Source organism: Neophocaena asiaeorientalis, unplaced genomic scaffold, assembly GCF_003031525.2.
Source record: "Neophocaena asiaeorientalis asiaeorientalis breed wild unplaced genomic scaffold, Neophocaena_asiaeorientalis_V1.1 scaffold242, whole genome shotgun sequence".
NCBI classification, from domain to species: Eukaryota; Metazoa; Chordata; class Mammalia; order Artiodactyla; family Phocoenidae; genus Neophocaena; species Neophocaena asiaeorientalis.
This window is the reverse complement of record NW_020172451.1, coordinates 5,285,535-5,312,412: the sequence shown is the minus strand read 5'-3', so window position 1 is coordinate 5,312,412 and position 26,878 is coordinate 5,285,535. Positions and strand designations below refer to the sequence as shown.

Here is a 26,878-nt window from a genome sequence, read left to right as displayed (position 1 = left end):
GAAACTTTTTTTTTTCGGCACGCATAGATGAAGATCGCGGCACGCATAGATAAAGTTCATTCTGCTTCTACAAAAATTAACCCCTCATTGCCAGACTTTTGCCATCCTGATGTCCTTAAAACATGATAACAGTCTACTCCTAAATCAGGGAATTTCAAATGGGTAAACAATAGCTGTCAGTCAAACAGTCGGGGCTATGGAAAATCCCAGACGGCTGCTTGGCTTTTTCCAGCTCCCTGACAAAGCTCATTTTTTTATTTGATGGGATAAAGCCTTCCCTGGCTGCAGGGTTAATTCCCTCACAATGAAAAAAACAAAATTACATTTCACTGAATATGAAATTCTAGTTTTGTTAATTAAGGTCTGTGTTACCAAGACTCACTTCCCAGTTAGTTCCTTGCTGTCATGTCATATTGCTAAAAAGTTTAATTGAATTATTAAAGGACACTCTTAAGTTTGTTTCTAAAGCTTATCTCAGTAATCTATTTTCGGATGAAGACCAGATGCCCCACGACCTACAATCAGGGGATCATGCATACTGGAAAAGACATAATTTAAAGGACTGTCTCCAACCTGGACGGATGGGGACCCACTGGGGGCTGGCTAAATGACTCTCTTTGTAACTGCACCCTCAATTTTAATCAGACTAGTCTGGAGTGGGGTCCCTGGTCAGAGGAGGATGAATATGACGTATTACATGAAGGTAATTTCACTTTATTTTGGGGAAATTCAAGGAAAAATGTGACTAAGAAAAATATTAATGAAGACCATATCCCCATGAACAGCTCGGCCCTGGGAACTAAATATGTGGGCGTCGGTGTGACCACCGGACACTTACTTAGTTTAACCTCCGGCAAGATTCTCCTTCAAAATATAACATAATTCGGCTAATATCCAGAAATTTGTTATGCCAGTGCCCCTGTCACACTCAATCAGTCAGAGCCCGGATTCTCCCCTTTATGAGTAGATGATTACTTCCTCGGAGTTTGGCCTTCCCAATATAATCCTAGGCCATAGGACCCCAGTCTGTTTCCAGAGGAAAACTCCCAAAAGGTCAGGGCCTGGCTCTGGGGACCCACAATGGGGGTATCCTTGAGGGGCACCGGATTTTCATTTCTGTGCGGTAACGGGGTCAATCTGGATCTTCCCACACTTTGGAGGAGCTCCTGCACCATAATTGCTGTGGTCCCAAGGCGACCATTATGACTGCAAAGGATTTAGCTTCCTCAGGAGACATTCCCAACCTTGGGTCCTTCCTCCAGGAGGCCTTAAGACCTGTCCTGGAGAGAAAAAAAACGAACCGCTGATTGGGACGGTGCGGGGGGGCATGCTTATGATAACCCAATTTTTGATTGCCCCGAAATAATGCATAGTGTCTTTACAGGGCTCTCCTGGTTTGCAGGCATACCCCTCAGAGAGGGGCGTTCTCCATCTCACCATCAAGGTCCAGGAACCTTGGAAGGCTACGGTAGCAGCCACTGAGGAACAGCAGTCAGCCCTAGGCTCTCTGGCCAAGGTGGTTTTACAAAATAGGAGGGCCCTTAATGTTATAACAGCTGAGGTGGGGGTGTCTGTGCCCTGCTAAATGAGACAGGCTGCTTCTATATTAATACCTCCGGCCAGGCTGAAGAAGACCTCCAGACTCTAAAGAAAAACATCAAATTAATAGAAGATTTAAAAGAGAGAGCAGGACAGGGCCCCAGCTGGCTTTCCAGCCTCCTCTCCTCTCTGAGGATCCAGATATGGACATGGCTATTGCCCTTGCTGGGACCATTAATCCTGATAGCCCTTGTTTCGTTGTTTGGCCCCTGCATTATTAACGCATTATCTAAGTTCATTTCCTGACAGGTTCAAAAGATTCAATTCCAGATGGTGCAACAAGGGTACCAGCCAGTTGGCACATGGACTACGTCGGAACAAGCTGCCTTATCATTCCACGGGCCCTCATCTCCCTCCATAAACACACCCTGACAGAGAGCGGGCATTGGGAACCAGGGCGCCACGACGCCCCTGTCCAGCAGGAAGAAGCTAGGAACGGTCATCGCCCCATTCCCCAGTGACCTGGGTTCCTATCGCCCGAGATAAGGATAGGCAGATAGTCAGTCATGAGCAGGGTGTTAAGGGGCCAAAGATTTGGCCCATATATAAAAAGAGGGGGGAATGTGGAGCCCTACATCAAGGACAAGGGGCAAAAACTCTGGAATTAACCACGCCCGCATAGCAGCTGTTGCCATGGGCTCTCCTAACCTAAACCGCGCAGCCCCACGACTCCACAGTAGGTGAAGTATTCACCACGTAGCAACCTCGAAGCACCCTGACCAATCGCCTGATGCCATCCTGCCAAGAGGAATTTTCTTTGTCTTGAGGCTATAAGAGTTGGCCACTAGCCCACAGAGGGGGTCGGCTCTCCGTGCTCTGTCAGGAAGTGGGCCCGCTGTATCTGCAGCGCCCCTCACTAACTCTGCGCTTTGTTCTCAGTAAACTCACTCCTTTCTAAGATACTTCGTGTCCGGAAATTCTTCTTCCAACCCGCGCGCGCGGACGCGACACTCCCCGCTTCCACGTAGATGATTTGGCTGTGGGGCTGTGAGTCCGACAGGCACCCTCTCATCTGCTCAGGCCTCATGTGCCATTCTAGAAACGTCGTCGGGCCCCGGAGAGGTGGCAAGGAGCTTACCCTCTGGTGCAGGAGGTCCTGTCTTACGGGAGGCGGCTGAGCCAATCAGAGGTCTCAGAGCACCTGCTGAAAGCTATTAACCAAGACTTAGCTGCACGGGATGTGGTGAAGCCCAGGGAGGGGGCGGGGAAGCGCGTCCGCTGGGCCCAACTGACGGCAGAGGAGGAGAGAGCCGGCCGATGGAGCTGGGGCAGGGCAGAGGGACAGGTGCAGGTCAGCGAGGGTCAGGTAGCATTGGTTTGCCTAAAGGAAGTAGCTCTGGGTGATGGGAGCACAGGGAGGGGGTGGAGTACGGAAAGAGAGGCAGGGCCTCTCAGAGTGTGTGTGTGTTGGGGGGGCGGAGGGTGGGATGAGGTACCTGTTAATGCAGATTCCCGTCTGAATCACGGTCTCTCCACATGGAACCCGGCAATCTGCGTCGTTAACGTGGCCCGGATGCTGCTGCTGCTTTCTGAATTCTGAAAACTAATTCGGAGGAAGAAGGGCCTGGTGTCAGTTACCAGGGCGGGATCTCATCCTGAAGATCGTGGGCCTCGGCTTCCTCACCTGTACCATGGGGGTGACCCTCCTCTCCTCATTAGGTTTCTGCGAGGCTTCGGGGAGCCCCTAGCACAGTCCCGGCCACGTGGTGGGCACTCGGGAGAGGAGCCCACGGTTGTTTTTGCTATTAGCAGACACGGAAGTGTTTGAAGCAGGGAGCGCGGAGGGATCCGGTTTGCTCTGGGAAGTGACGGTAGTGGCCACGTGGAGGAGGCCGACCACCCGCAAGTGGACTCGCCGCCCACTCAGCTGTCCTGGTGGAAGGTCCTAGAATGACTGGTGTTTGGAGGGGGTGTGGGGTGGGTAGAGGGAAGCCTGTGGCTGGGGGCTGGGCTGCCCTTTGTGCAGTCTTGGGGGTTGGAAGGAAGAAAGGAGTAGGGTCCCATCTTTCCGTAGACGAAGCAGTTACTTTGGGGCGAGGGGGGTGCCATCCTCCAAGGACACCCTTGGTTAGGGGGGCATTAAAAGATGGTAACTTATTTACATTCTGGTACATCTTTTTGACCTACTCTAAATATTTGAAAGTTTTATATTAATTATAAGGGAATCTTCGTATTTCCTGTTGAATTATATATTATGGGAATCAGTGAGATATTAATAGAAGAAGCCTTAAAAAAAAAAATCCAGTTCAGGGACTTCCCTGGCGGTCCAGTGGTTAAGACTCCGTGCTTCCACCGCAGGGGGCGCAGGTTTGATCCCTGGTCGGGGAACTAAGATCCTGCGTGCTGTGCGGCGTGGCCAGAAAAAAACTCCAGTGCACAAGACGTTCACCGTGGCACCCCGAGGTCCTCGCCTGTCCTCTCCACTTGCAGAGCCCTAACGGAGATGAGCGAGAGGCAGGTACCCACCTTCTCTCCGGGGTGGTAATTTGTTGGCAAGCACAGTGCAGTGTGACCCAAGGTGAAATGTGTGTGTCTGTTTTTCTTATTTATGCATTTGAGCATGACAAAAAGAAAAGAAACAATGGTAAGCTCAAAATCGTAAATGTTGGCCCAAAAAGTTGCAACGCTCACCCACACTGTGTATGTGTCCTGGAGTTGCAGAACCAGCAAGGTCAAACCCAGCACTCCACTGCGAGGACGTACACTTTAGAGGAGAGTGTGGTTCTGGGGGCAAAGCCTGCGCGAGCCTTGCTATGGTCATGAGCACCGAGAAGGCAGCGGCTGCTCGTGAAAATACGGCGTCGTCACGCGGTGCCAAGCTGAGCTCCTCGAGTTTGCAGGGGCTCCCGTGCTGGTAGCGCTCCCTCCCTGAGTGAGGCAAGGCTGTGAGTGGTGGGCTTCCCCAGCCACCTGGGCCCCAGAACAAAGCACTGTCCCCTATGCTGAGCTGGCCTGGAGTGAGGGAGGTGTCGCCTGCCTGACACCCACCTGGACTCCTGGTGACACACCCTCATACCTTCCCCGAGCCCGACTGTCAGGGTTCCCAGTGGCCTTTTCCGTCAGAACCACAGCATAGGTCTAAGCAGATACAACCGCACTTCAGCAGTGTTTTATGGTAGCCAGGATATTTCCGTGTAGACAGTATTCTATACACCAGTTCTGTGATCATTATAAGGCAAGAAATATGTTAAGATAGGATTACATGGGGCTTATTTTCTTGCTACTTTTTGTAATAATTCAACCTTCTATGATGAGCATATGTTTTATAATTTTTAAAAAATGGACAGTGAGACAAGGAAGTGTATTACTTTCTTAGAAACAGCGAAGGCTACCCTCCCACCTGTGCCTTAAGTGCTACCCCATCTCCTCGTCTTTGTGCTCCCAGGAGTCACTCACCCCACATCCTCACCAGTCCCCCGACCAAGGCCCTCACCTCTCCAGCACGGCTGGTTTCTCATCAGCATGCAAAACACGCTCACGTTCCTCTCACCTTGTTAAATAAAAGCCTCCCTCTATTTATGGTCCATTTACGCCCTGGGGAATCGTCAGTGCGGTCTGTTTAATGCCAGGGAGCAACAGTCTATCTGGTAAACAGCAGAACTTGGTGCAAAGCATGAGCCCAGTCCTGTTGAAAATGAAGACGTGTGTGGGCGTGTATGTGTAGAACAGAGACTGAAAGGATGTATGCCAGGACACCGACGGTGGTTAGCAATATGCCATTATCTGTAATTGCATTGTATATTAAATTTCCAAGTATTCCTTTCATCGGAAAATCATTTATAATACACGTGATGGTGAAAGTGCTTTCCCTCGTCTCTGCATCTTTCGCGAGGAGCCACAGCCCTGCTGTCCTTGCCTCACAGCCAGGCTCCTTTAAACTCCCCTGCGACCTCCCCACCCCCAAGGTTTATGGTCCCGCTGCCCCAGACGGCCCTGCCGGGCCAGGTGGCCTCCACATGCTCTGTCCTGGACACGGAGGGCCAGACTCTCCTTCCCAGATCCCTCTCCTTCCTCTGGGGCTGCAGACTCCCCGATGCCATCCTGGCTACCGGGCTCTTCCCCAGGGCTGGGGCGTGCACACAACCACGCCTGGGGAGGCCTCGCTCACTCCGAGGAACCCCCTCCCCCCTCCGGTCTCTGGCTCAGGTGAGGGCCCACCTACCCCCCCTACCTACCCCCCCATCGGCTCCCCAACATCCTCCCTCCAGTGCAGAGCCCTTCAGCTCCCTCATCAGCTGCCCTGGTTCTATCAACAGCCGAGTCACCTGAGCCAGGAACTGGGGACGCACTGAGTCCCCCCACCCTCTCCTCCAGCCTGCCCCTGCCCTGGGCTGCTGCAACGACTTCCTGGTGGGCTCCTGTGGCCTGCACCCCGCCTCAAACCCGGACAAGTCACCCCCACCTCCCCACACGGAGAAGCTGCCTTCCTCCTGGGCATCCCTCCCTCGGTGCCCCCCGGCAGCTCGGAGCCTGGTCCTCCGGCACCTGCCTGCTCACCCCGGGCCTCTGCCTCATGCCAGTGCCCGTGCCCTTTCCTCTCACCGGCTCACCTTCACTCCTCAGGCAACAGGCGCTGGGAACATGGGGGATGGAGGCGAGCCCCTCACTCAGGGTGCCCGCCCTCTGGGAAAGGAATAAGGAGACCCAGGCTGCAGCCCCAGGGAGTCCATACCACAGGATGCCCCAAACTAAGAGTAGGGGTGACCTCTGTGGCGATCTGTGAAGACCCAGCATCCCTTCCTCGTGGTCTCTGAGATTTGGGGTTTGACTTTATCCAGGGGACCAGTGTAGTCACTCATCTTCATTCCTCTGAGTGACGGGACCAGATCAGCACTTCATAAGCCAAATCTTCTGGAAGGTTGTGTCCTTGCAGATGGCACTAGGGATTTTATCAGTTAGGATAGACGGGGTTATGCTGTGTTTAACAAAGACTCCCAGACTCCCAAAAGGTTCACTCCTCGGACTACACGCCCATCGGACTTGGCTGACCCAGGCTGAGCCTGTCCCAGGCCCTCGAGGGTCGGAGTGAACGGTGGGGGAGGAACACGGTGCTTAAAGGTCTCCATCCAGAGTGACACCTCTCCCTTCTGCCTATAGCTAGTGGACCAAAGCAAGTCACATAGATGGGGGAAATGCAAGTAAGTCTACCTTTTGCCCAAAAGAGGAACAGCAGAGATTCTGGTGAACAGTGCCACTGACAGCCACAGAAACCTCAAAACCCAAAAAGTCTTTAAGACAGAATAAATAACCCAGGAAATACCGAGGTAAAGAAAGCGAAACGCAGGATTGCTGAGAGCCTCTAAAATGTTAATGTACCAGGAATTCCCTGGCAGTCCAATGGTTAGGACTCCGAGCTTCCACTGCAGGGGGCACAGCACGGGGGGTGGTTCCTGGTTGTTGGAACTAAGATCCCGCATGCTGTGCAGCGAGGTCAAAAAAAAAGTGAATGTACGTTGTGACCGTCAGAGGGGGTGGAGCTGTGTCGTTGTGCTCCTAACGTGTCCTCTGCCACCCTGGCCCTTGTACACAATAGGGCTCTCAAATGCTATGTTTGGCTCAGGGCTCTTGTAATATGCAGGTCAAAGTCATGGCTTCTCCTTGAGAGAAGGCTTATTTAAGAGAATAACAAGGAAATGCAGGAAGAAAAGTCTACTTTATTCAGTGTTTACAGTGTGCCAGGCCCCATGCTTTAGTTCATTAAATCCTCACTATACCATTATGCTTTAAGAACTACTATCCCCATTTTACAGATGAAAAAACTGAGCTTCAGGGAACCAGGAGCATGAATTTTTGAATAAGTGTCCAGCCTCTGTGACTTGTGCTTAAAATTTGTTTGGTCTCCTAGATTATCTTTGGAGATCTCTGCCCAAGTTTTCACACCTAAAACAGCCTTTTGAGTTTGAGCTGGGGGTCAGTGAGACCCGTGAAGCCCCACTTTGGTGGCCAGAGGCAGGTTGGCCGGGCCTGTGGGCACTGAGCCCTGGCCACTCGGAGTCTTACTGGGTAACAACTGGGCAGTGTTTTGAGCTTCTCCCACTCAGACACCTGGTGGCTGCAGCCTGTTATGTATGCCCCACCCACCACGCCCCCTTTAAAAATTGCCAGAAGAGGGGAATCCAGGGTCGGGAGGCTTCTGAGCCACCATCTACTCACCCCCACGCCCCCCACCCCCTCGAGACCCTGGGACACGTGGGCATCTTTCAGAGGTGGGACCATGTCACACTCTCTTTTGTTTGGGTCCCACCTGGATTTAGGGTAAGTCACGTAGTCTCTCTGGCCCTAAGTTTCATCTTCTACAAAAGCCTACCTTACTGTGATGGTTAGATAAGACCATTTACGGAAAGCACTTGGCACCTGGCCTGGCACGTGGGTATAGGGACAGCTAATCCTTGTGGGGGGGGGCACTCTCCCTGGGCTAGGCACAGCTTTACATCTGTTAACTCACTGAATCCTCAAAGCGATCCTGTGAGGTGGATGCCATTACTACCCTCACTTTACAAAAGAGGAAACTGACTCAGAGAGGTAGCGGCCCTGCTTACAGCCACACAGCTTAGCAGTGGTAGAATCACGGCTGAACCCCAGCTAGCGGGTCTGTCCATAAAGCCAGCGTCATAACACTAAACGGGAGCTAATCTGGTTGTGATTCCTTGGCAAGTGGTGATCCAAAATGGCTTAAAAGCCTGCAAAAGCCCAGGACCTATTACTTCCTTGTGTGAAATGCAAGCCAATTAAAAAAAAAAATCTTTTGTACAACTGGCAGGGTCCTTAGCAATCTCATTATTTTATAGTAGAGAAAAGTGACCCTCAAAACGGGTGTGACTTGCCTGGGGTCAACAGCTAACTTATAGCCCGGTTCTTTCATCAGCTTGCAGCCTCCTGAACACACGCCCAGGCCCAGACGTCTCTCGCCGCAGGCCTGGCCCTGCACACCTTTCCCCTTCTCGTGCAAGGCCGTCCTGCCTGCCTGTATCACGGCCCTGCATCCTTGTCCCCCATCTCCCAGGGGATGCCCTGCTGCCGCCCCTGCCTCCCCTCCTGCTGAGCTCCTCTTCCACCCATTTCTGGCCAAGTTCCTTATAAGCAGGTTCGCGGCCCCATGTCTTCAAAGACGTTAGAAACTAGTAATGAAGTCAGACATGGACATAGAGGTTTTTTGTTTTTTTTTTGCGGTACGCGGGCCTCACACTGTTGTGGCCTCTCCCGTTGCGGAGCACAGGCTCCGGACGCGCAGGCTCAGCAGCCATGGCTCACGGGTCCAGCCGCTCCGCGGCATGTGGGATCTTCCCGGACCAGGGCACGAACCCGTGTTCCCTGCATCGGCAGGCGGACTCTCAACCACTGCGCCACCAGGGAAGCCCTAAAGAGTTTTTAAAAATGAGGGGTTCTTAAACCTAGCTGTCAAAAGAATTACCTGGCACGCTTTAAAAATATTCAGATCTCCAGGTTCTGCTTTCCAGAAGTTGGTTCAGTAGGTCAGGGCTGAGGCCCAGGAATGTGCAATTTCAATAAGCAGGGTGTGTCGGTTTGCCCTAGCCTGCGGCAGGGGAGCAGTAATTCAGCAAATATTCACCAGGTCCCTGCATCACGCCAAGCAATCTGCTAGCCTCTGGGCTCGTGGAGGGAACCAGACAGACTGGTCCCCACCTCTGGGGACTGACAGCCCAGCTGCGAAGACAGATGGATAGGTCACCTGGCAAGGGATGCAGTGTGGATAGGAGAAGGGCCTGGGAGGCAAGAAGGGGAATGTGGACTTAATATTTACCCCAGGGATGCTGGAGGACTTCCGGTGCTGCTAATCAAACAGAAAAGTGTGTCAGGGTCTACGGGAAGGGGTGGAAACATTGGTGCACGTGATACTGAAAATCCTTCTCTCATTTTGTCTCTTACTTGTTTCTCTCATTGCATTTATCGCCACGTGACTATTACTTATTATATACTGTCTTCTGAGCGGGGGAAAGCTGTTTCCACCACCCAAATGAAGCCCCAGGGCTGTCCTGTTCTCCGATGTGAGTGGCCCCCATGCGAACCCCCGATGACACGCACTGACATTTACTGCAGTTGAAAGAATAATGGTCATTTATTCGCTTCTCACTAAGTGCCCTGCCCTGCGCCAGGCGTTAATAACACTCTCATGCGAGCCTTGTAATCCATCCCTGCGAAGCAGATAAGACCGTCACACTTCATTTTGCCAATGAAGAGAATGAACCCTGTGGGGGTTCAGTGACTTGAAAGCTCCGCGCGGCCAGCAGGAGAGGCGCAGGGCGCCGATCCGGATTTGTGCGGCTCCAGACGCCGGGTGAGGCCACTGTTGCAGCCGCGTGTGCCGAGCCTCGGCCAGAGCGTGGGGACAAGCGCTGCACCATTGGGCCGAGGTGCCAGGAGGGTTAAGGGAGACGTGTGAGTGAAGTCCCGGCGCGCCCACCAGCTGGTCTGGTCTCCCCCAGGGCAGCTCCGGCACTCCCAGCGGGACCCTCACGCAAAGCCCCCACCACGCGCCAGCAGCTTCCCGGGCGCCACAGAACGCTCGGCGCTCGGGCGGTCTCCAAGTCGCAGAGCTTCCCGGCGTAGGCGTGAACATCCGGGTCATAGATTCTTAAGGACCAATGAGCGGAGGAACCGTGAGCCAGGAGGCGGGGCGAAGGCGGGACATGATGGCCGCCCCCAGTCAGCCGCGTCCGGGGGCTTGTGGGTGTTGCACCAACCGGTAGCTCCGCCACTGGGGACTCGCTCTCTGCCTCACCCGCCGAGCCTTCGTCGGGCCAGGGCAGCTCTGGGAGGCGGCGGCCAGAAGGGGAGCCATGGGGACAGTGCACGCCAGGGTAAGAGGCCCAGAAACCCGCGGGCTGCGTGACCTCTGGGTGGGCGCCGCGGGGGACGCCCTCGCGGCTGCGGCCGCGGTTGCCCTGGTGAGGGGACTGCAGGGCTCCGAGGCCGGTGCGGAACGGGGCCGGGGATCTCCGCCTGTAGCGCCCCAGCGCTGGGCCGCCGCGGGCCGGGTGGAGGAGGCCGCAGAGATGCCTCCAGCAGGTACCGCAGGCTTTCGAGCAGAAAACGGATACTCAGAGGAGGGGCGTGACTTGCCCAAGGTCACTTAGCGAGGCAGTGGCCCGGAAAGGACTCTCGGGCTTTCCGTGATGTCCTACAGCGGAGGAATAAGTTCTTTCTATCCTTAGCGGTTTCGGGCGTCTTAGTTCCTCACCTGTCACCTTTTCCGAACTCTCCCGCCCAGCCGCTCCTGGGGTCTTGCTAGACTCTTAGAGCACGAAGTAGTGTCTTCCAACCCAGACCCAGCTAGGAGTCCTCGTGTCTCTTGGTTACCGTGCAAAGACGGAACCTCGCTGAGCTTTAGTATACTACTTTTAAAGTGCAGGCAGTGATAGTACTCACTCACCGGGCTGTTAGGAGAATTGAAAGACAATACACGTAAAGCACTTGCGTGGGTGCTTAGCGCGGCACCCAAGCTGCCCAACTGCTCTTTATCGTAATCTTAACTGAGACCCAGAGAGTGACACCGAGGTCACACTTGTCCGAGGTCACACCGTTAGAGCCTCAGAATGTTCTAAAACTCCGACCTCCTGAGTCCCAGCCCTCAACACAACTTCTCTTCTACAACGTGGATTGTTTGAGTTGCCCTGCTGAGAAGTTTTCAGGAGTTTCCCAAAAGAGTTTAGCACAGACTTCTCAGCCTGGTGTGCGGGAATGGACTTACCTTTCATTTCCAGATTCTTCCTGCAAATGAAACACCGTTCCTCTTTCGACACACTCTTTGGACCGTGCTGTTGGGCGGAGCTTCCTCTCTCATCACTCACCCCCCACTCCCATCTTCAGCTGGCAAAATAGTCCCATCTTTTAGAACTCAGTTCAAGTCACTTCCTATATAAAAACCTCCTTATCTTTCCTCATTTTGGATGTGTTGCCAACCTTCTTGACATTTCTGCTCTGGTGCCCTGTCTTAGCTCTGCATTTTTGACTTATCCTTTTAAAGTCTAAGTTTCTAGATGACGGTAGGAGCTGCATTTTACTTGCCTTGCATCCCTTGTAGCATCTTCGCAGAGTAAGCATTCATTCGTTTATTCAACTAATATCTACCGATGGTCAGCTCTGTGCCTGGCACTGTTGTAGGTGTTAGGAGTACAGGAAGAAAAGTCTCTGCTTTTATTAAGCTCCTTTGACACTAGAACTGCTGCTCCTTTGATGAACGTATTGACAAGAAATAATTTCAGTTCTTTAATTTGGCCTTTACATTTCACTAGCCAGCGTTGTTTGAATTTTGGTCAGGACTCACAGTAAGAAAACATCCCATATTTGCTATCTGGTACCTTCATGCATATGTGAAACAAAAGTTTTCTGAAACAGTATTTACCCTTGATACCTATTACTTTTTCTTGTATTTTCTATCTGATTCTAGTCTATAGCACTTAAAGGATGCGGCTCATAACTCATTAGATTTATTTCATGTCCTATTTCTCCAGCTAGCACTGCCTTGCCTAGTGCCTGGCACGTGGCGTTCGATAAAATTTGTCGACTCACTAGTAGACCGATCTGCTTAAAGGTTAGAGGCTAGATCCAAATATTTATTTTAATTCATTTCACTAAATGCTTACCCGGACACTGGAATGTAAATTCTGTGAGCGTGAGGACCTTGTAAGCGCTTGTCACATAGTGGGTGCCTATTTGGAGAATGAATGAATCTCTAGTAGTGAAACAGTTCATTTAGGACATCAGGCTTTGGTGTAGTGGTGAAACTGTAAAGACATCACCTTTTGAATTAAAGGCTAAATTTCAGATTTAAGAATACCAATGGGTCTAGCATGTCTTTGGTGAGGTGTGTTTCATGCTTTTGAGGTTTTAGGAACCGTAATGGAAATTTTTGAGCATAGACTTTATGCCCAAAGTCTATTTGTCAAGCATTCAGATTCAGAAGAATGAATATGTGCGTATGTTCCTAACCATAGTATGTGCTCTGCATAGACAATCTGCGCATCTATGATATACTGTTTTGCACTACATAAACTTAAATACAGAAAGCATATTCATGAAATGTTGCATTAAAAAGTTACTGTCGGGCTCCCCTGGTGGCGCAGTGGTTGAGAGTCCGCCTGCCGATGCAGGGGACACGGGTTCGTGCCCCGGTCCGGGAAGATCCCACATGCCGCAGAGCGGCTGGACCCGTGAGCCGTGGCCGCTGAGCCTGCGCGTCCGGAGCCTGCGCTCCGCACCGGGAGAGGCCACAACAGTGAGAGGCCCGCGTACCACAAAAAAAAATGTACACAACAAAAACGAAAGGATAATTATGTGAAATAAATTCTGTTTCTTTGCCCAGCATTATCTTCCCTTTTTACTTATGTAAATAATCCACTTCTGTCACTGAGGGAAGGACTGGTTCTGTCTTATTCACGGCTGCATTCCCTGCTCTTTAGGGGACAGTAGGCACTCAGATGTTTATGAAATGTGAGAACAAAAGAAAAAAAATCATTCATTCCATAAATATTTGAGTATTTCTGATATAGCAGGGCAGATAAAAATAAGAAAAAGCAGTACCTGTAAGGGTCATAAATTTCCTCCAGGAGGTGTCTTGTGAAGGAGGGACTGATTCTCCCTGAAGAAGCCAGGGATGGCTCACAGAGGAGATGGCACTGAAGGTGGTTCTTTCAGCTCTTTCGGGGGAGGCAGGTAGTTAACCTGGGCGGAGAGAACCAGGTGTGCACAGACACAAAGGTGAGGGTCGGGGGTGGTGGGGATTGAATCTGGAGTAGCAGGTGGGGGCCGCATGGTGGAGGTCCTCATGTGCCCTGCTAAGGAATCTCGTTGCATGTGCCCCTGAGGGCACCTTTGAGGACTGTCGGAGTCTTTTAGGGCAAGGTTGGGAGAGAGGACATGGCGCTGTCAGGCCATTACCTTTCCAGAGGACCAGTGGCATGATGGAGGATGTGCTGACAAGAGGCCGTGAACATTCCAGGGAGAAGGTGAGAGGGGCCCGGAGTCCCCACTGCTCCACATTCTGCAGATGTCAGACGCTCCTGTGTGCTTCAGAAGTGCTTATCTGTAGAGAACTGGTGGAGTGAGGAAGCAGCCGGATATGGTTCCCATAGTTTTCCCCAGAGTTGCCTGTTTCTCCCATCACCTGGTGCCACACTAGACCTTCTGAATCCATTTCCACGAGTGCCTGGGAATCCCCGTATATATGTAATAAATACACAATGTTATGTGTTCATTATTATACATACTATTATACTGTCATGTCTCCATAATTATTATTGTAGAATCCTTTTTCAGAAGATGCTAGAATGCTTTTGAGACAGTGTCAGTTCAGACTGAAGGAAGGGACTGCTTTCTGGCTGGCCCGTTTTATGAGCATATGCAGTTCCCCTTAGTGTGTGAGACTTTCTGAACCAAAACGAATTATGAGTCCAGAAACATATTTTTTACTAATTTGGCTGGTTAATATAATTATCCTAGAACGTATCCAGTTTTGACTTAAAAAATTAGGATACTTTCTATAACGGGAAAGCAAAAAAAAAATTTTTTTTTTTTGGTCTTCAAATGGGCCTCAGGTGTACAGAACTAGGTGCGGTATAGTCCTCGGTTCATGGCATAGCCACTGTAGGTTTGTGCCTGACCCTTTCGCTGATGAATTTTCGTCTTTGCTTTATGAATTAACAATACTCTGGACAGCGAGGGGTCAGCGCCAACCTAACACCTGTGCGTCGACAGCCACTTATGCTGCCCGTGTGCTCCCCAGCCTGCTGCCTTCAGCCCCAGAGGGCACCGCGGTCCTGAGTTTTCTGGGGCACCGTCTAAAGACAAAACTAAAAGCTTTTTTGTTTTTTTGGTTTTTTTTGGCTGTGTTGGGTCTGCATTGCTGCGCGCGGGCTTTCTCTAGTTGAGGCGAGCAGGGGCTACTCTTTGTTGCGACGTGACGTGCAGGCTTCTCACTGCGGTGGCTTCTCTTGTTGCGGAGCACGGGCTCTAGAGCACAGGCTTCAGTAGTTGTGGCACGTGGGCTTCAGTAGTTGTGGCATGTGGGCTCTAGAGCACAGGCTCAGTAGTGTGGCGCACGGGCTTAGTTGCTCTGCGGCATATGGGATCTTCCCGGACCAGGGCTCGAACTCGTGTCCCCTGCATTGGCAGGGAGATTCTTAACCACTGTGCCACCAGGGAAGTCCCAAGGTTTTTTTTTTTTTTGCGGTACGCGGGCCTCTCACTGTTGTGGCCTCTCCCGTTGCGGAGCACAGGCTCCGGACGCGCAGGCTCAGCGGCCATGGCTCACGGGCCCAGCCGCTCTGCGGCATGTGGGATCCTCCCGGACCGGGGCACAAACCCGCATCCCCTGCATCGGCAGGCGGACTCTCAACCACTGCGCCACCAGGAAAGCCCCCAAGCTTTTGTTTTTTAATATAAGTTCATTTATCTGTGGTTCCTCCCTCCCTTTCAGAGTTTGGAGCCTCTTCCAGCCAGTGGACCTGATTTTGGAGCATTAGGAGAAGAAGCTGAATTTGTTGAAGTTGAACCTGAAGCTAAACAGGAGATTCTTGAGAACAAGGATGTGAGTATCCCGTTGAGGGCTGGACAGAGTTGTTACTAGAAACACTTGCTTCCACAAGCTGCTGGGGAAACATAAAGGGATTAACCTGTGTCGACACCTTTATCAAAGGAGAGTTTGCAGCCAACTACATTTCAGAAAGACTGGACACTTGGGGAAATAGTTTCTGGTTTTAGCGGAATAGTTTTTCCTTGGTGATTATTTACGTGGCAAGTGTAAACAAGCACATTTTTGAATTTATGTTACAAAAAAAAAAAAAACCCAAAAGTATTTCAAAGAGAAACTCAAATTATGCTTAAGTTTATTCTTTGTTCCCTGCTCCCAGAAAACAGACCTTGGGTCTTGAATAAAAGTTTTTCTAAACTTTGTTGCCTTTGAAATTAAATACAGTGGGAGAAATGTAAGCACATTTTTCATTAATTCTTTTTTTTTTAGATGTTGGGGGTAGGAGTTTATTAATTAATTAATTTATTTTTGCTGTGTTGGGTCTTTGTTTCTGTGCGAGGGCTTTCTCTAGTTGTGGCAAGTGGGGGCCACTCTTCATCGCGGTGCGCGGGCCTCTCACTATCGCGGCCTCTCTTGTTGCGGAGCGCAGGCTCCAGACGCGCAGGCTCAGTAGTTGTGGCTCACGGGCCTAGTTGCTCCGCGGCATGTGGGATCCTCCCAGACCAGGGCTCGAACCCGTGTCCCCTGCATTAGCAGGCAGATTCTCAAGCACTGCGCCACCAGGGAAGCCCCCATTAATTCTTTGCTTAAGATCTTAGTATAGTATTCTGATGACCTGGAAGTCATACGGTTCCCTACCACTGCCCATTATCCCTACTTGATTTGTCTCTGTTGCTCACTACCATCTACTGTACTGTGTATGTTGCCTATTTCTCTCCCCTTTAGAATATAATCTCCATAGAGGCAGGAATTTTTATGTTTTGCTCACTGCTGTATTCTCAGTGTTCAGAATGATACTTGGTTCATAGGTAATCAGTGCATTTTTATTGAATGAATGAATGAAGTGAGCATTTATAGACAGGTGAGAGGCTCTGAGCCAGCATTTATCAGGCTATATTGAAATCCACACAAGATCTCTGGTAAAATACATGCCGTTACTACACCAGGTCACAGTCAGCGTCATCCAGAGGCCAGTGCTTGGGGAACATTTGGGGAAGGATGTATAGGGGACCTCTGCACCCTGCCTGGGGTTAAGACTGACCTGGTCCTTGGTCACCTGGCTGCAGAGACCTTGTTGATATTCACAGGAAGTAAAGACCTAGTCAGTTCAAGTGACCAGTTTTTTGAAAAGGTGAGGAATTAAGAAGCGTGGATCATTAAATTTAAAAAAAAATCTTTGAAACTAATTTCAGACATTTGTCTTTAGCCTCGATGCCTGATCTCTTGCCCTGTCTGGTACTCAATAATCTGCGTCCCCTTGTCACATCTAGGTGGTTGTCCAGCACGTTCATTTTGATGGGCTTGGAAGGACTAAAGATGACATCATCATGTGTGAAATTGGAGATGTTTTTAAGGCTAAAAACCTTATCGAGGCAAGTATTCCCTCTGCTTGGCCTTCTTGTCCATTCCCTTCTGAAGATCCCATGAAGCTCTGTGTGCTCACACACTGAGAACCCCGCTCCAGCCTCCATGGATGACCTTGCCGCCTACGCTGAAGGGGGCTGAGCCCCCTCAGTTCCCAGAAGCCTCCCACATACTGACGTGTGTTTGCCTTCGCCCTTATCCCGGAGAAGAGGTGTCTGTCCGCCCGTCCACGGCTGGCCCCTCTCTGTGTTCCTCACAGCCGTCCCAGCGCTGCCGTAGAGCTGGTGGCAGTAGGTGTTGACCCTTCCCGCACCCCGTTAGCACTCAGTGTGCTTCCCCTTGAGGGCCCTCAGCGACCGGGGGCGTGGGCTCTTGGTAGTTACCCACCCTCGCTGTCTCCTCGGGCCTTTACTCTGTTTATCCATTGGGGTCTTTCCTGGGTTGCACTGTCGTCTTCTCCTCCATGGCTTCCTTCTGTCCTTCTGCCCTCGGCACCACATCTCCCAGCCTGGGCAGAGTCGCCAGCAGCCTCCTAAGGCCACGTCCAGCTGCCCTCTTCCAGTCCCCGTTTTACTTGACCTTTCAGCAGTGTTCGGCCATTCCCACTTTAAAAAACTGTATATATTTTTTTAAGCTTAAAGTAACTTTTTACTAAGTAATCTTTTTACTCAAGTAACGGCTCACTTGTCTGGTCTTCGTGGGGTGCTCTTCTCAGGGATCGGTACTTCACACCACATGCTAAGCCACCAGCCTAAATGCTGCAGCCACCATTTACATTCCTGCATCTTAGAGGAATACAGTCTCTGTTTTTATTATTATTATTTTTTCTCTTACAGGTAATGAGGAAATCTCACGAAGCCCGTGAGAAATTGCTTCGTCTGGGAATATTTAGACAGGTGGATGTCTTGATCGATACATGTCAAGGTGCATATTATGGTGCGGTTTCTCTTTGATTCCCTCCGTCCTCCAGGATCACAGACACCTTGTGTCCAGGCAGAGAGCACCGGTGGCCTCAAGGAAGTAACTGGATCTTTACGTCAGGCCGAGGGAGGACGGGTGACTTTGAAGATGCTGTTGTCTGAGCCCCTGGATGGTACCAGGGCTCCGAGAAGGATCTCCTTCCGAGAAGGAGAGAGCCAGGCTTTTCTGAATAGCCCACCCCAGCAGGTGTCCGGGTGGGCTCTTAGCAGACTCCACCCAAATGTGTGTTAAAGAGGAGGGCAGTAGGAGTCAGATTTCACTTTGGGTTTTTGTTCATTTGCTCATTTGCTGTGTGATATTGGGCAATTCTGTCCACTTGGTCAGTGTTTATTCTTTCATTAATGAGTCCCTGCCATGGGGGGAGACAGTAGCAGACAAGGCATAGTCTCCTGAAGGAGCTTCTGGTCAAGTGGGAGAGTGTCGGGGACAGACAGAGAAGTGAGGACAGTTCGTGCTGTAAGCGGGGGATGCTGGAGGAGGAAACTTGGCCTCTCCTGGTGGGGCGGAGGGAAAGACGGATCAGAGATTTCCCGGAAGGGGTGATACATAAGCTCAGACCTAAAAGATGTGTGTGAGTTCGTTTGGGGAGCAGGGCTGATGAGGAATGTTCCAGGGAGAGAGAGAGTGTTTAATAGGCCCAGCGGCCAGAGAGAGAAAGGGTCGTTGGATGGACCACAGGGCTCCGTAGAGCCAGAATGCGGATGTGGGGAAGGAGAGTGATGAAAGATAAGGCAGGAAATCGATCAGGGGACTGCATCGTAAAGGACTTACTACGTGGCTGCAGACTTCATTCTGAGTTGAGTAGACAGTCTCTTGAAAAATACATATTTGGAATGAATCAAGGAACAAGTGAACTCTTCAGGATTGAGTGGAAGATAGTTTTGAGAAGATAAAAATGAAACAGTAGGGCTTCCCTGGTGGCGCAGTGGCTGAGAGTCCACCTGCCGATGCAGGGGACACGGGTTCGTGCCCCGGTCCGGGAAGATCCCACATGCTGTGGAGCGGCTGGGCCCGTGAGCCATGGCTGCTGAGCCTGCGCGTCCGGAGCCTGTGCTCCACAACGGGAGAGGCCACCACGGTGAGAGGCCCGCGTACCAAAAAAAGAAAAATAAAAAAGGAAACAGTATATGAAAGCGCTTGCAAAAATATAAGATACTATATGAATGAAAGGGATTTCCATTATCTGGAATATGGATTCATCTGTGACTAACAGAGACACCAAATAACAGTGGCTTAGGCAAAAGAGATCTCTTTCCATGACAGGTGGGAGACCACCATCTGGGCTGGTGTTGTCACAGCTCTGCTCCCTGAGGTCACGACCTGGGGCTGGTGTGGTTTTCTCCTTGTGCTTGTCACTTCACCGTCTCTAGGGTCCCCTGGTCCCTGCGATGGCTGAGCACCGTTCCAGCCTCAGGAAGGAAGGGAGGGTGAAAGGGCACACCACTCTCCATGAGCGAGCACCTGTCCCAGGTGTTGTACACGGTTCTCCCCTCTCATCCCACGGCCACATGGAGCTATAGGGCAGGCTGGGAAGTCAAGTCTGTGTGGCCACAGACCCAGCCAACACGCGAGGATTCAATTACGATGAGAACCATGGTTCTCAAAGTGCACCCCCAACCAGCAGCTCTGCTCTCCTGGGGACCTGGCAGAAAGGCACATCCCACTGAAGCCGTCTGGCACGGCGGGCCCTGCAGGTGACTGATGAGTGCTGAAGCATGAGACCCGCTGGACTGGTACGCAGCGAGAAGGGGTGCTGGGAGACCACCGGCTGTCTCTGCCCCTTGGAGTCGCGGCAGTAATAACAGAAGTGTCTGTGCTGGGCTCCGTGGGGAGGGTTTCTGTACACGACCCAGTTGGGGCCTTACAAAAACCTGGTGAAGTGTCATGGTTATTCTTTTAGAAAAAAACATTTTTCAGCTAAGGAAACAGGCTCAGAGAGGTTTAAGCAACTTGCCCCTGGTTGAACAAATGCGTGACAAGAGTGGCCCTTGCCGCTGCTCCGGAGGGCTTGGTTGGTGGCATTTAGTTTCAGCGCTCTCCTGTCTGTCGTAAATGTGACGTGTATGTGGTCAGCTGGTCCACTTCTGTCAGTGGTTCTCCGCCCTGGCTGCCTTTAGAATTACCCGGGAGCTTTTAAAAAAGAATGGGCGCCATCCATTTGTCAAACACCTAGAACGTACAACGCCGAGAATGAAGCTTAGTGCGAGTCACGCTTTAGTTCTTAGTAACGTGTCACTGTTAGTTCATCAGTTGTAACAAACACACCACACTAGTGCAGACTGAATGAGAGGGGAAATGTGTGTGAGGGGGTGAGAACTTTATACTCAGTTTTTCTATAAACCCACACCCGCTCTAAACAGTAAAGTCTGCTAATTAAAAAGAGAAGTGGTGCCGGGGCTCCACCCTAGACCAGCCGAATCTGAGGGTTTGGGAGCCAGTGCCTGGGCGTCTGTGTCTTGACAGCTCCCAGATGCGGCTGGTGTCCAGCCAGGGCCGCAGGGTCAGCCCCAACCTTTCTGAGGGGCGCCCAGGCTCCTGCCCGCCGGGGCCCACAGTGGCTGAGGGGTAGCTGCCCTGAGCTCAGGCACCATGCCCCCGGCTTGAGGGAGGACAGAAAGATCCACCTCCTCCATCTGTGTCGACGTGTTGCTTCTCCGCCAGGGTTCCTAGGGCCCCTCTTGTCACAAGAATTCCACGTTGTAATGTCAGCTGAATTGAGGCCCCAGGTATTGTCAAGGGCCTCACTAGTAGGGGAACAAGTACGTTTGGCAAATAACGTAAATAACGTGTGTTTAAGTAAAGCTGCTGCTGCTGATTCCTTGCAGCAAAGTCCATTTTTGATATCTTCCGTTTGGCGTCGAGGTGTAACGGGATTTTGTGTGTGCATGTTCTTGGGCTTTAAACCCAAGTGTCTTGTCATTTACAGCAGTGGGACCAAACATAAAACCGCGTACTGGAGCTGTCTTAATTGTTTCATCTTTTTCACTTATTAGGTGACAGTGCTCTTCCCAACGGGTTAGACGTTACCTTTGAAGTAACTGAATTAAGGAGGTTAACGGGCAGTTACAACACCATGGTTGGGAACAACGAAGGCAGCATGGTGAGATACAGGTTTTTCCCTTCCTAACAGTGGAACTTTCAATTGTGAGCTTTGAAAACACGACTGATGGTAGTTTTGGAACTCTTTCACGCCCCTCAACCTTTATTGTAAACTGTCCCGTGGCCCTCATTAATCTTAGAGTTGATGATAACCTGCTTTGTTATAAGTGTGGATTGTTGGGAGTGATGTGGGCATATCACATGTTCATATTACTAGTTTCCTGTTGAAATTCCCCTAAACCCCAAACCCGTAGAGTTGACTTCTCTGAGCTTCACAGTCAGAAGGTTTAGCCTTCTTGAATTCACCAGGTGTGTGCACTCAGCGGAGGCAGGCTTGAAGGATGAAGAGCGGTCACAAATGAAAGGCATACCCGCATCTACATTTTTGTTCTGTTTTTGAGTGAGTCCCTGAGCTCACGCAGTCTTTCTAAACAGTTATCATTCCTTCCATTTAAACCCCTGCTATTTTCTTTTCCTCCTAGGTACTTGGCCTCAAACTCCCTAATCTTCTAGGCCGTGCAGAAAAGGTGACTTTTCAGTTTTCCTATGGAACAAAAGAAACTTCGTATGGCCTGTCCTTCTTCAAACCACAGCCTGGAAACTTCGAAAGAAAGTAGGAAGCCAAACAGATCATTGAGTTCAGTGGCCTTGTTTAAAAGTTAAAATAGATGGCTTGTTTGTGAAAAGAAACTTTGCGGAATCAGCTGACCCTTCTGCAGTGTTACAACAAGCCCGTAGATTTCCCCATGAAGATGAACCCCTGACGTATATTTTTAAATCTGTTGATTTAAATGTGTACAAGTTATAATCACTGTTTCAGCTTTTAAAGCTCTGTCCCATTGTCTCCTAGTTTCTCTGTAAACGTATATAAAGTTACGGGCCAGTTCCCTTGGAGCTCACTGCGCGAGACAGACAGAGGAGTATCAGCCGAGTACAACGTAAGTAGCTTTTCAGTCCTTCCCTTCGGACACTGGAGTGGGACCAAAGAGTCTGTTGATTGATTGATTCCCAAAGACAGCAAGCGGGGGCGGGGCCAGGCGCGCACAGCCACTGTGGTCTGATGCTCGGAGCCTCAGGCACTGCTGCTGGGGTCGCCCTCTGTTCTCTGCCCTGCCGGCCGGGCACCTCTTCACTAGCCAAGTGCACGTGCCGGGGCCAGAGAGTGGCTGATCTCCATGGTGGCAGCTCCTTTGACCTGGTCAGATTTCTTCCCTGCTCCTGACTTCCTGGGACATCATCTGTTTGTCCTTCCTGTACCTGCTAAGGTCGAAACCTGACAGCCAGTGAAAGTTACTTCAGGTTTCTGGAAGCTTTCATCATTGGGTTACAGTTAGCTGACGTCTAGCAGGATGCAGCGCGTGGAGTTACTATCGTTTGACCATTTTTTGGCTTTACGGTGAACGCTGCTCTTTTTTTCCTTCCTTTCTAGCTCATCCTTATTCCTCCCGTCCTGTTCTAGGCTTTAGTTAACGAGGAAAGACCTTGAGACACAATCCCGTATAAAAATAGTTCCCCAAGTCTTCAGACCAGCAGCCTCAGGCTCGCCTGCAAATTCACGGTCCCGAGTGAGCTGCTAAGTGAGCATCACCAGGAATGGGGCCCAGGAAACTGTCTCAGCACGCCCCTCGTCGCCCCGTGACTGTGGTCTGAGAGTCCCCAGTCCCTGCCCAGGCTTGCCTCCTGCTGTGCGCTCGGCCCCCTGTGGGCACTCGAGATGCATCAGCCACTCGTGCTTCTTACCCTTGCAGCCCAAAGTCATGAAAACTGAGTGCTCCGAGGTAGCCAGGAGGGCGCAGCTCAGGATGGAGACGCATGTCCATTCTCACCTCGGTGTGGCCGCCCTACTCCGTGTGCAGGGGGTTGCCCTCAGACCCTCCTGCCCAGTGCTGGGGACGCGGCAGCCGACACCCTGGCAGACACTCTTCTCTCCAGCCCTGCCCTCCCGCAGGACGCGGAGGCTACCGACAGGGTGGGAGGTTTCTCCCCACCTTTCTCTCCCGAGACCCTTTTATCTCTTTCTTTTAAGCCTTTTTGAAAGAGCAGATCCTCAGGAGAGTAGAAGCACTTTGTTTGTCCACATGGGATAGAGATGCAGGACGTCAGAGTGTTGGAATAGGCTGCGAGAGAGGGCAGGCAAAGGGACGCAAGGGCTGGAGCACCTGCAGCTGCAGCCCTGCCGTTGAGAGCAGAGGCTGCGGAGGAGAGAACCGCATCCTTCTCATGTGTGTCCTCGGGGTCTGCACCAAGTAGACCGAGACTGGGTGCGCCATTCCGACCCACTGGGCTACGCGAGCCCAGTGGCATCATCTGGGCCCTGCCTCGTCCTCCTGCTGGGAATCCAGAGACACAGATGTGTCTCCTCTGAGCAGTAGTGTTTCTCCCGTCAAGAGCCGCCTTATAAGGGAGGGAGGAAGGCTTTACGTCAGCTCTCCCCCTCCCACAGGCATTGGGAAAGTAGCTGAATCTTGGGACCCTCATTGCAGAAAAGGCGGCTGGGCAGGCCTGCCTTCCCACCGTCTGCCTCCCCAGGACCTGGCCCGGGGCCTCGTGGCGGCTTCATGAGGAATCGTGCTGAGGTAGTGGCCCCACGTTGTCACCCGGGAAGCCACGTGGGCTGCCTGGGCCTGAGTGCCGCGAGAATGCCCAGCGTGGGACTCCCTCTGGGGACCGTGACGTGGCCTGGCTCCAAGGCCACCAGACCACGCCGTTCGCTGTTCAAAACCAACCTGGGCGTTTCTCTAAGACGGAAGTCTGAGACAGGCTGGCTTGGCTTCAAGGGAAGAGGGTCAGGCCAAGAGGCGGGTCCCGCTTGCCCGGACCCCAGCGTTCACTTGGCTCAGGCCTCTCTGGCCGCAGGGAGGAAGTTCTTCACTCATGTGTAACCTTGTCTTCTAGTTCTTCTCCAGGGGCTGATGTGGGTCATCTGGGTCACCTCTCCTGGCTGCAGACAGCCGGCGGGGTGTGTGTCCGATGGTCTTAGACTGGAAAAGAAAGCAGTCGGTTACAAAGCTGTATGCAGCTTTCAGACGAGCCACCCCGTCTCCACACCCAAAGCACAGCCCTGCCCCTCATGCAGTTTTTCCCTTTGATCGTGGCCATGGCTTTCTCCCCTCCTCCCTCCTGCCTGCCTGCTCTGTTCCCTCCTTCCCCAGCTTCCCTTCGTCTCTTCCTGTCTCCCATCCATCATTAAAAACATTGTGTCTTAGCTTTTAGTCTGTCCATTTAGTGATGCCTCATCCCAGGACCTGATTTGGGATGGCCCCCTGTCCACACAGCATGGAAGGCTGATGGTTTCCCGTGTTTGCCTGCAGTTTCCCATTTGGAAGACCAGCCACGCTGTGAAGTGGGAGGGCGTGTGGCGAGAGCTGGGCTGCCTTGCCAGGACAGTGTCTTTTGCTGTCCGAAAAGAGAGCGGGCACTCGCTGAAGTCATCTCTCTCGGTAAGGGCAGATGTGTAGATACTTTGACGCAGCCGTGCCTTAAGTTGGGAGAATAGCCTTTGCCTCCATCGGGAGGGATTGAGAAGAGTCACAGTTTGGGTGGCTAAAATGGTGCCTCCTGGTCACTTTGAATTTCTGGACACAACCTCATGTCATTTTTTCTAAGTAACATCAGAGGTAACGGGCAGTGGCGTGCGTAAGAGCCGACTGTGGCATCTTAGTCGGGAGCTGGCCGAGTTGACTGGTCAGGGTGTCGAGCTCCCTGAGAGAACCGAGCCGGCGATGGGGTCGGAATGGCCCACCCAGTGGATGTGACTTGTTTCCCCGACACTCCCAGGTCCCTCACGTGTAACGTGGGGTTTCCGTAAAGATTAAGTGTCGCAAGAGTTGTGGAATGCTTAGCACAGCGCCTGGCATACAATTAGTGCCCAGTGAGTGTGTGGTGTTGTCAGCGGCCTGTGTGAGGTGCAGACGCCCCCGATCCGCATCTCTTTCAGCACGCGATGGTCCTCGACTCTCGGAACGCTTCCATCTTACCGAGGAGAGGTGCTTTGCTGAAGGTGAACCAGGTAGTATTCCTTCCCCTGTGACCTCTGCAGACTCCGTGGCCCTGGAGGGATAGGGCATCATGCAAGGGTAGTCACGGTTTTAATACAGTTTCCTCTCACTGTGAAAGTCCTTCTAGAATGGCTTGCAAGGGTGTCCGTCCCCCTCGGGGTTCTTAGCCCTGGATTTGCTCCCTGTAGCTCAGGCTTTGCCTTCACAGAGCACAGAGTCAGGATAAGGTTCTGGTCTCTTTGATGGTGTCACTTACTAGGCCAGGAGGAAAGTTGTGATTTGATGGGAGTGATTTCCCTGGTGACCCTTGAAGAACACCCAAGGCAGGGGTTGTAACTCACATGCCGGGAGGGCCTGACAGGTGACCTTGGGGAGAAGCGGGGCTCCGACGCTCTGTTTGCCTGATCTCAGTGTCAGAGGAGCAGCTAGAAATCAGACTTCCATAGGAAATGTGCCATGTTGTAAAAGGTAGGCTGATTTTGTTTTCCCCGCAAACACTGATTAGGCCAAACAAGCCATATCGTCCTTAGCAAGCTCTGTAATGAAGTGTTGATGTCGCCAGTGTTTTACTCTCACACGTAAGGAATGCCATTCTCTGCAGTTACTCAGTGTGCTTGGTGATTGTGTACCTCTGTCAGGCCCCTGGTACCGTCCAGAACAACTAGGACGTAGCTTCTAGGAGACAGAAGTGGCGTGTTGCCTTTCTAAGCATACAGAACAGCAGACTTAACCGCAGTGATGCTGTTTAGAACCCTCTGTAACAGGTCTGTTGGCTCCCTTTGACCTGAGGACCCTCGCCCACAGGAGCTGGCAGGCTACACCGGAGGGGATGTGAGCTTCATAAAAGAAGACTTTGAGCTTCAGCTGAATAAGCAGCTCATACTTGATTCAGTGAGTATCTCGCCAGAACATTGTCACCTGTGTTTTTATCTCTTGTTTTTGGAATCTTAGAAGATCTCAGTTCCCGAATATCTAAAACACTAAAGAGGTCAGAACACTGATGCTTGAAAGCCAAGCGCTTGATCTTTTCAGTTTAGCCAGACTTGAAGCTACCTTGGGGAGAAGCGATGAGCAGTCCCTTGAAAACCCATCTGTCAGTCATTGTACGTAAACGAGCCCCTTCCCCACTTATCCGCTCAGGGCTGTCAAGCACGTGTGTCTGGAGGACAGGGCTGCCGCTTTCTTCGTCTCCTTATGTTACTTCCAGAGAAATTCTTCGTCTTCACCTTGTTTTGCTAGGTTGTCAGGGCTCTGGGTGCCTCCAGGAGTTTCTCTGTTAGCCAGTTTGGTTTAGTTCCTCCTGATCCCTCAGGACCTTAGGAGTAAGTGACTGGATCCTGACCGAGGCAGTGGAGCCCCAGGCTGGGAGACACCATGCTTATTCTCCAGTCTTCCCAGCGCCCGGGCGACTGAGGGATGGCTCTCCACACCCCCACTGCCTCCTTAGACCCTGGGGGCCAGGAATGAGTTTTAATGAAGTGGGACATGCTTTTGTTTTAGAATCATTTATCACTGCTGCCGGTCAGTCCTGGACTCAGTGCACTTCAGATTTGGTTCCCCCCTTTCCCCTGCCACTGCCCTTCCGGAGGCGGCCAGGGGCTTCTCGCTCAGTTGGGCGAGCTCTTTCCGGTCCCCTTCTGTGCTCCCTCCGTGGCACGCTGTCAGCCACTGTTGACTCCATTATGACTGCTTCTCCTTCCACGCCTCGGTTTCTCTTTCTCAGCCTCCTTTCCCCCCATCCATGCACCCACCCGCCCCTCCCTCCTTCCCACATATACTGGCTCCCAGGCACTGTCGGAGCACTAAGAATACCTCAGTAAATAAGCACAGTTCCCGTTCTTACATGCAAATAGATTTATGTACAGTTCGGCAGGGGTTCACAGGTGATGTGGAGAATGATCCAGCAGAGTTAAGGGACAGAATGCCGCCAGGGGGTGCTGCCTTATCTTCGAGGGCCAGGGGAGGCGTCTTGGATGAGGCCCGTAGCACTTAGAGCGACTTAAGGTGAGCCCTCCACCCCCGGTGGCATCTCCCCAACAGCTGGTCGCCCAGACACCGCTGAGGGAGCAGGGCGGGCTGACCAGGCCCAGGGTGCTGCCGGCTGAGCCGAAGACAGGTCGGTGAGTTC

The 26,878-nt window shown here is 51.8% G+C and overlaps 1 protein-coding gene across 1 annotated transcript in view; it reads left to right on the top strand.

Moving 5' to 3' along the window:
* Positions 1 to 10,236: 10,236 nt before the first annotated feature.
* The window catches only part of SAMM50 (SAMM50 sorting and assembly machinery component), a 32,459-nt gene continuing 15,817 nt past the window's right edge, over positions 10,237 to 26,878 (top strand). The window contains exons 1-10 of the mRNA XM_024737547.1: positions 10,237 to 10,418; positions 15,035 to 15,145; positions 16,579 to 16,680; positions 17,509 to 17,596; positions 20,647 to 20,753; positions 21,235 to 21,365; positions 21,603 to 21,690; positions 24,064 to 24,192; positions 24,690 to 24,761; positions 25,555 to 25,641. Of these exons, the coding sequence (XP_024593315.1) occupies positions 10,398 to 10,418; positions 15,035 to 15,145; positions 16,579 to 16,680; positions 17,509 to 17,596; positions 20,647 to 20,753; positions 21,235 to 21,365; positions 21,603 to 21,690; positions 24,064 to 24,192; positions 24,690 to 24,761; positions 25,555 to 25,641 (936 nt within the window). The 5' untranslated portion in view covers positions 10,237 to 10,397. The remainder of the gene's footprint in view (positions 10,419 to 15,034; positions 15,146 to 16,578; positions 16,681 to 17,508; positions 17,597 to 20,646; positions 20,754 to 21,234; positions 21,366 to 21,602; positions 21,691 to 24,063; positions 24,193 to 24,689; positions 24,762 to 25,554; positions 25,642 to 26,878) is intronic.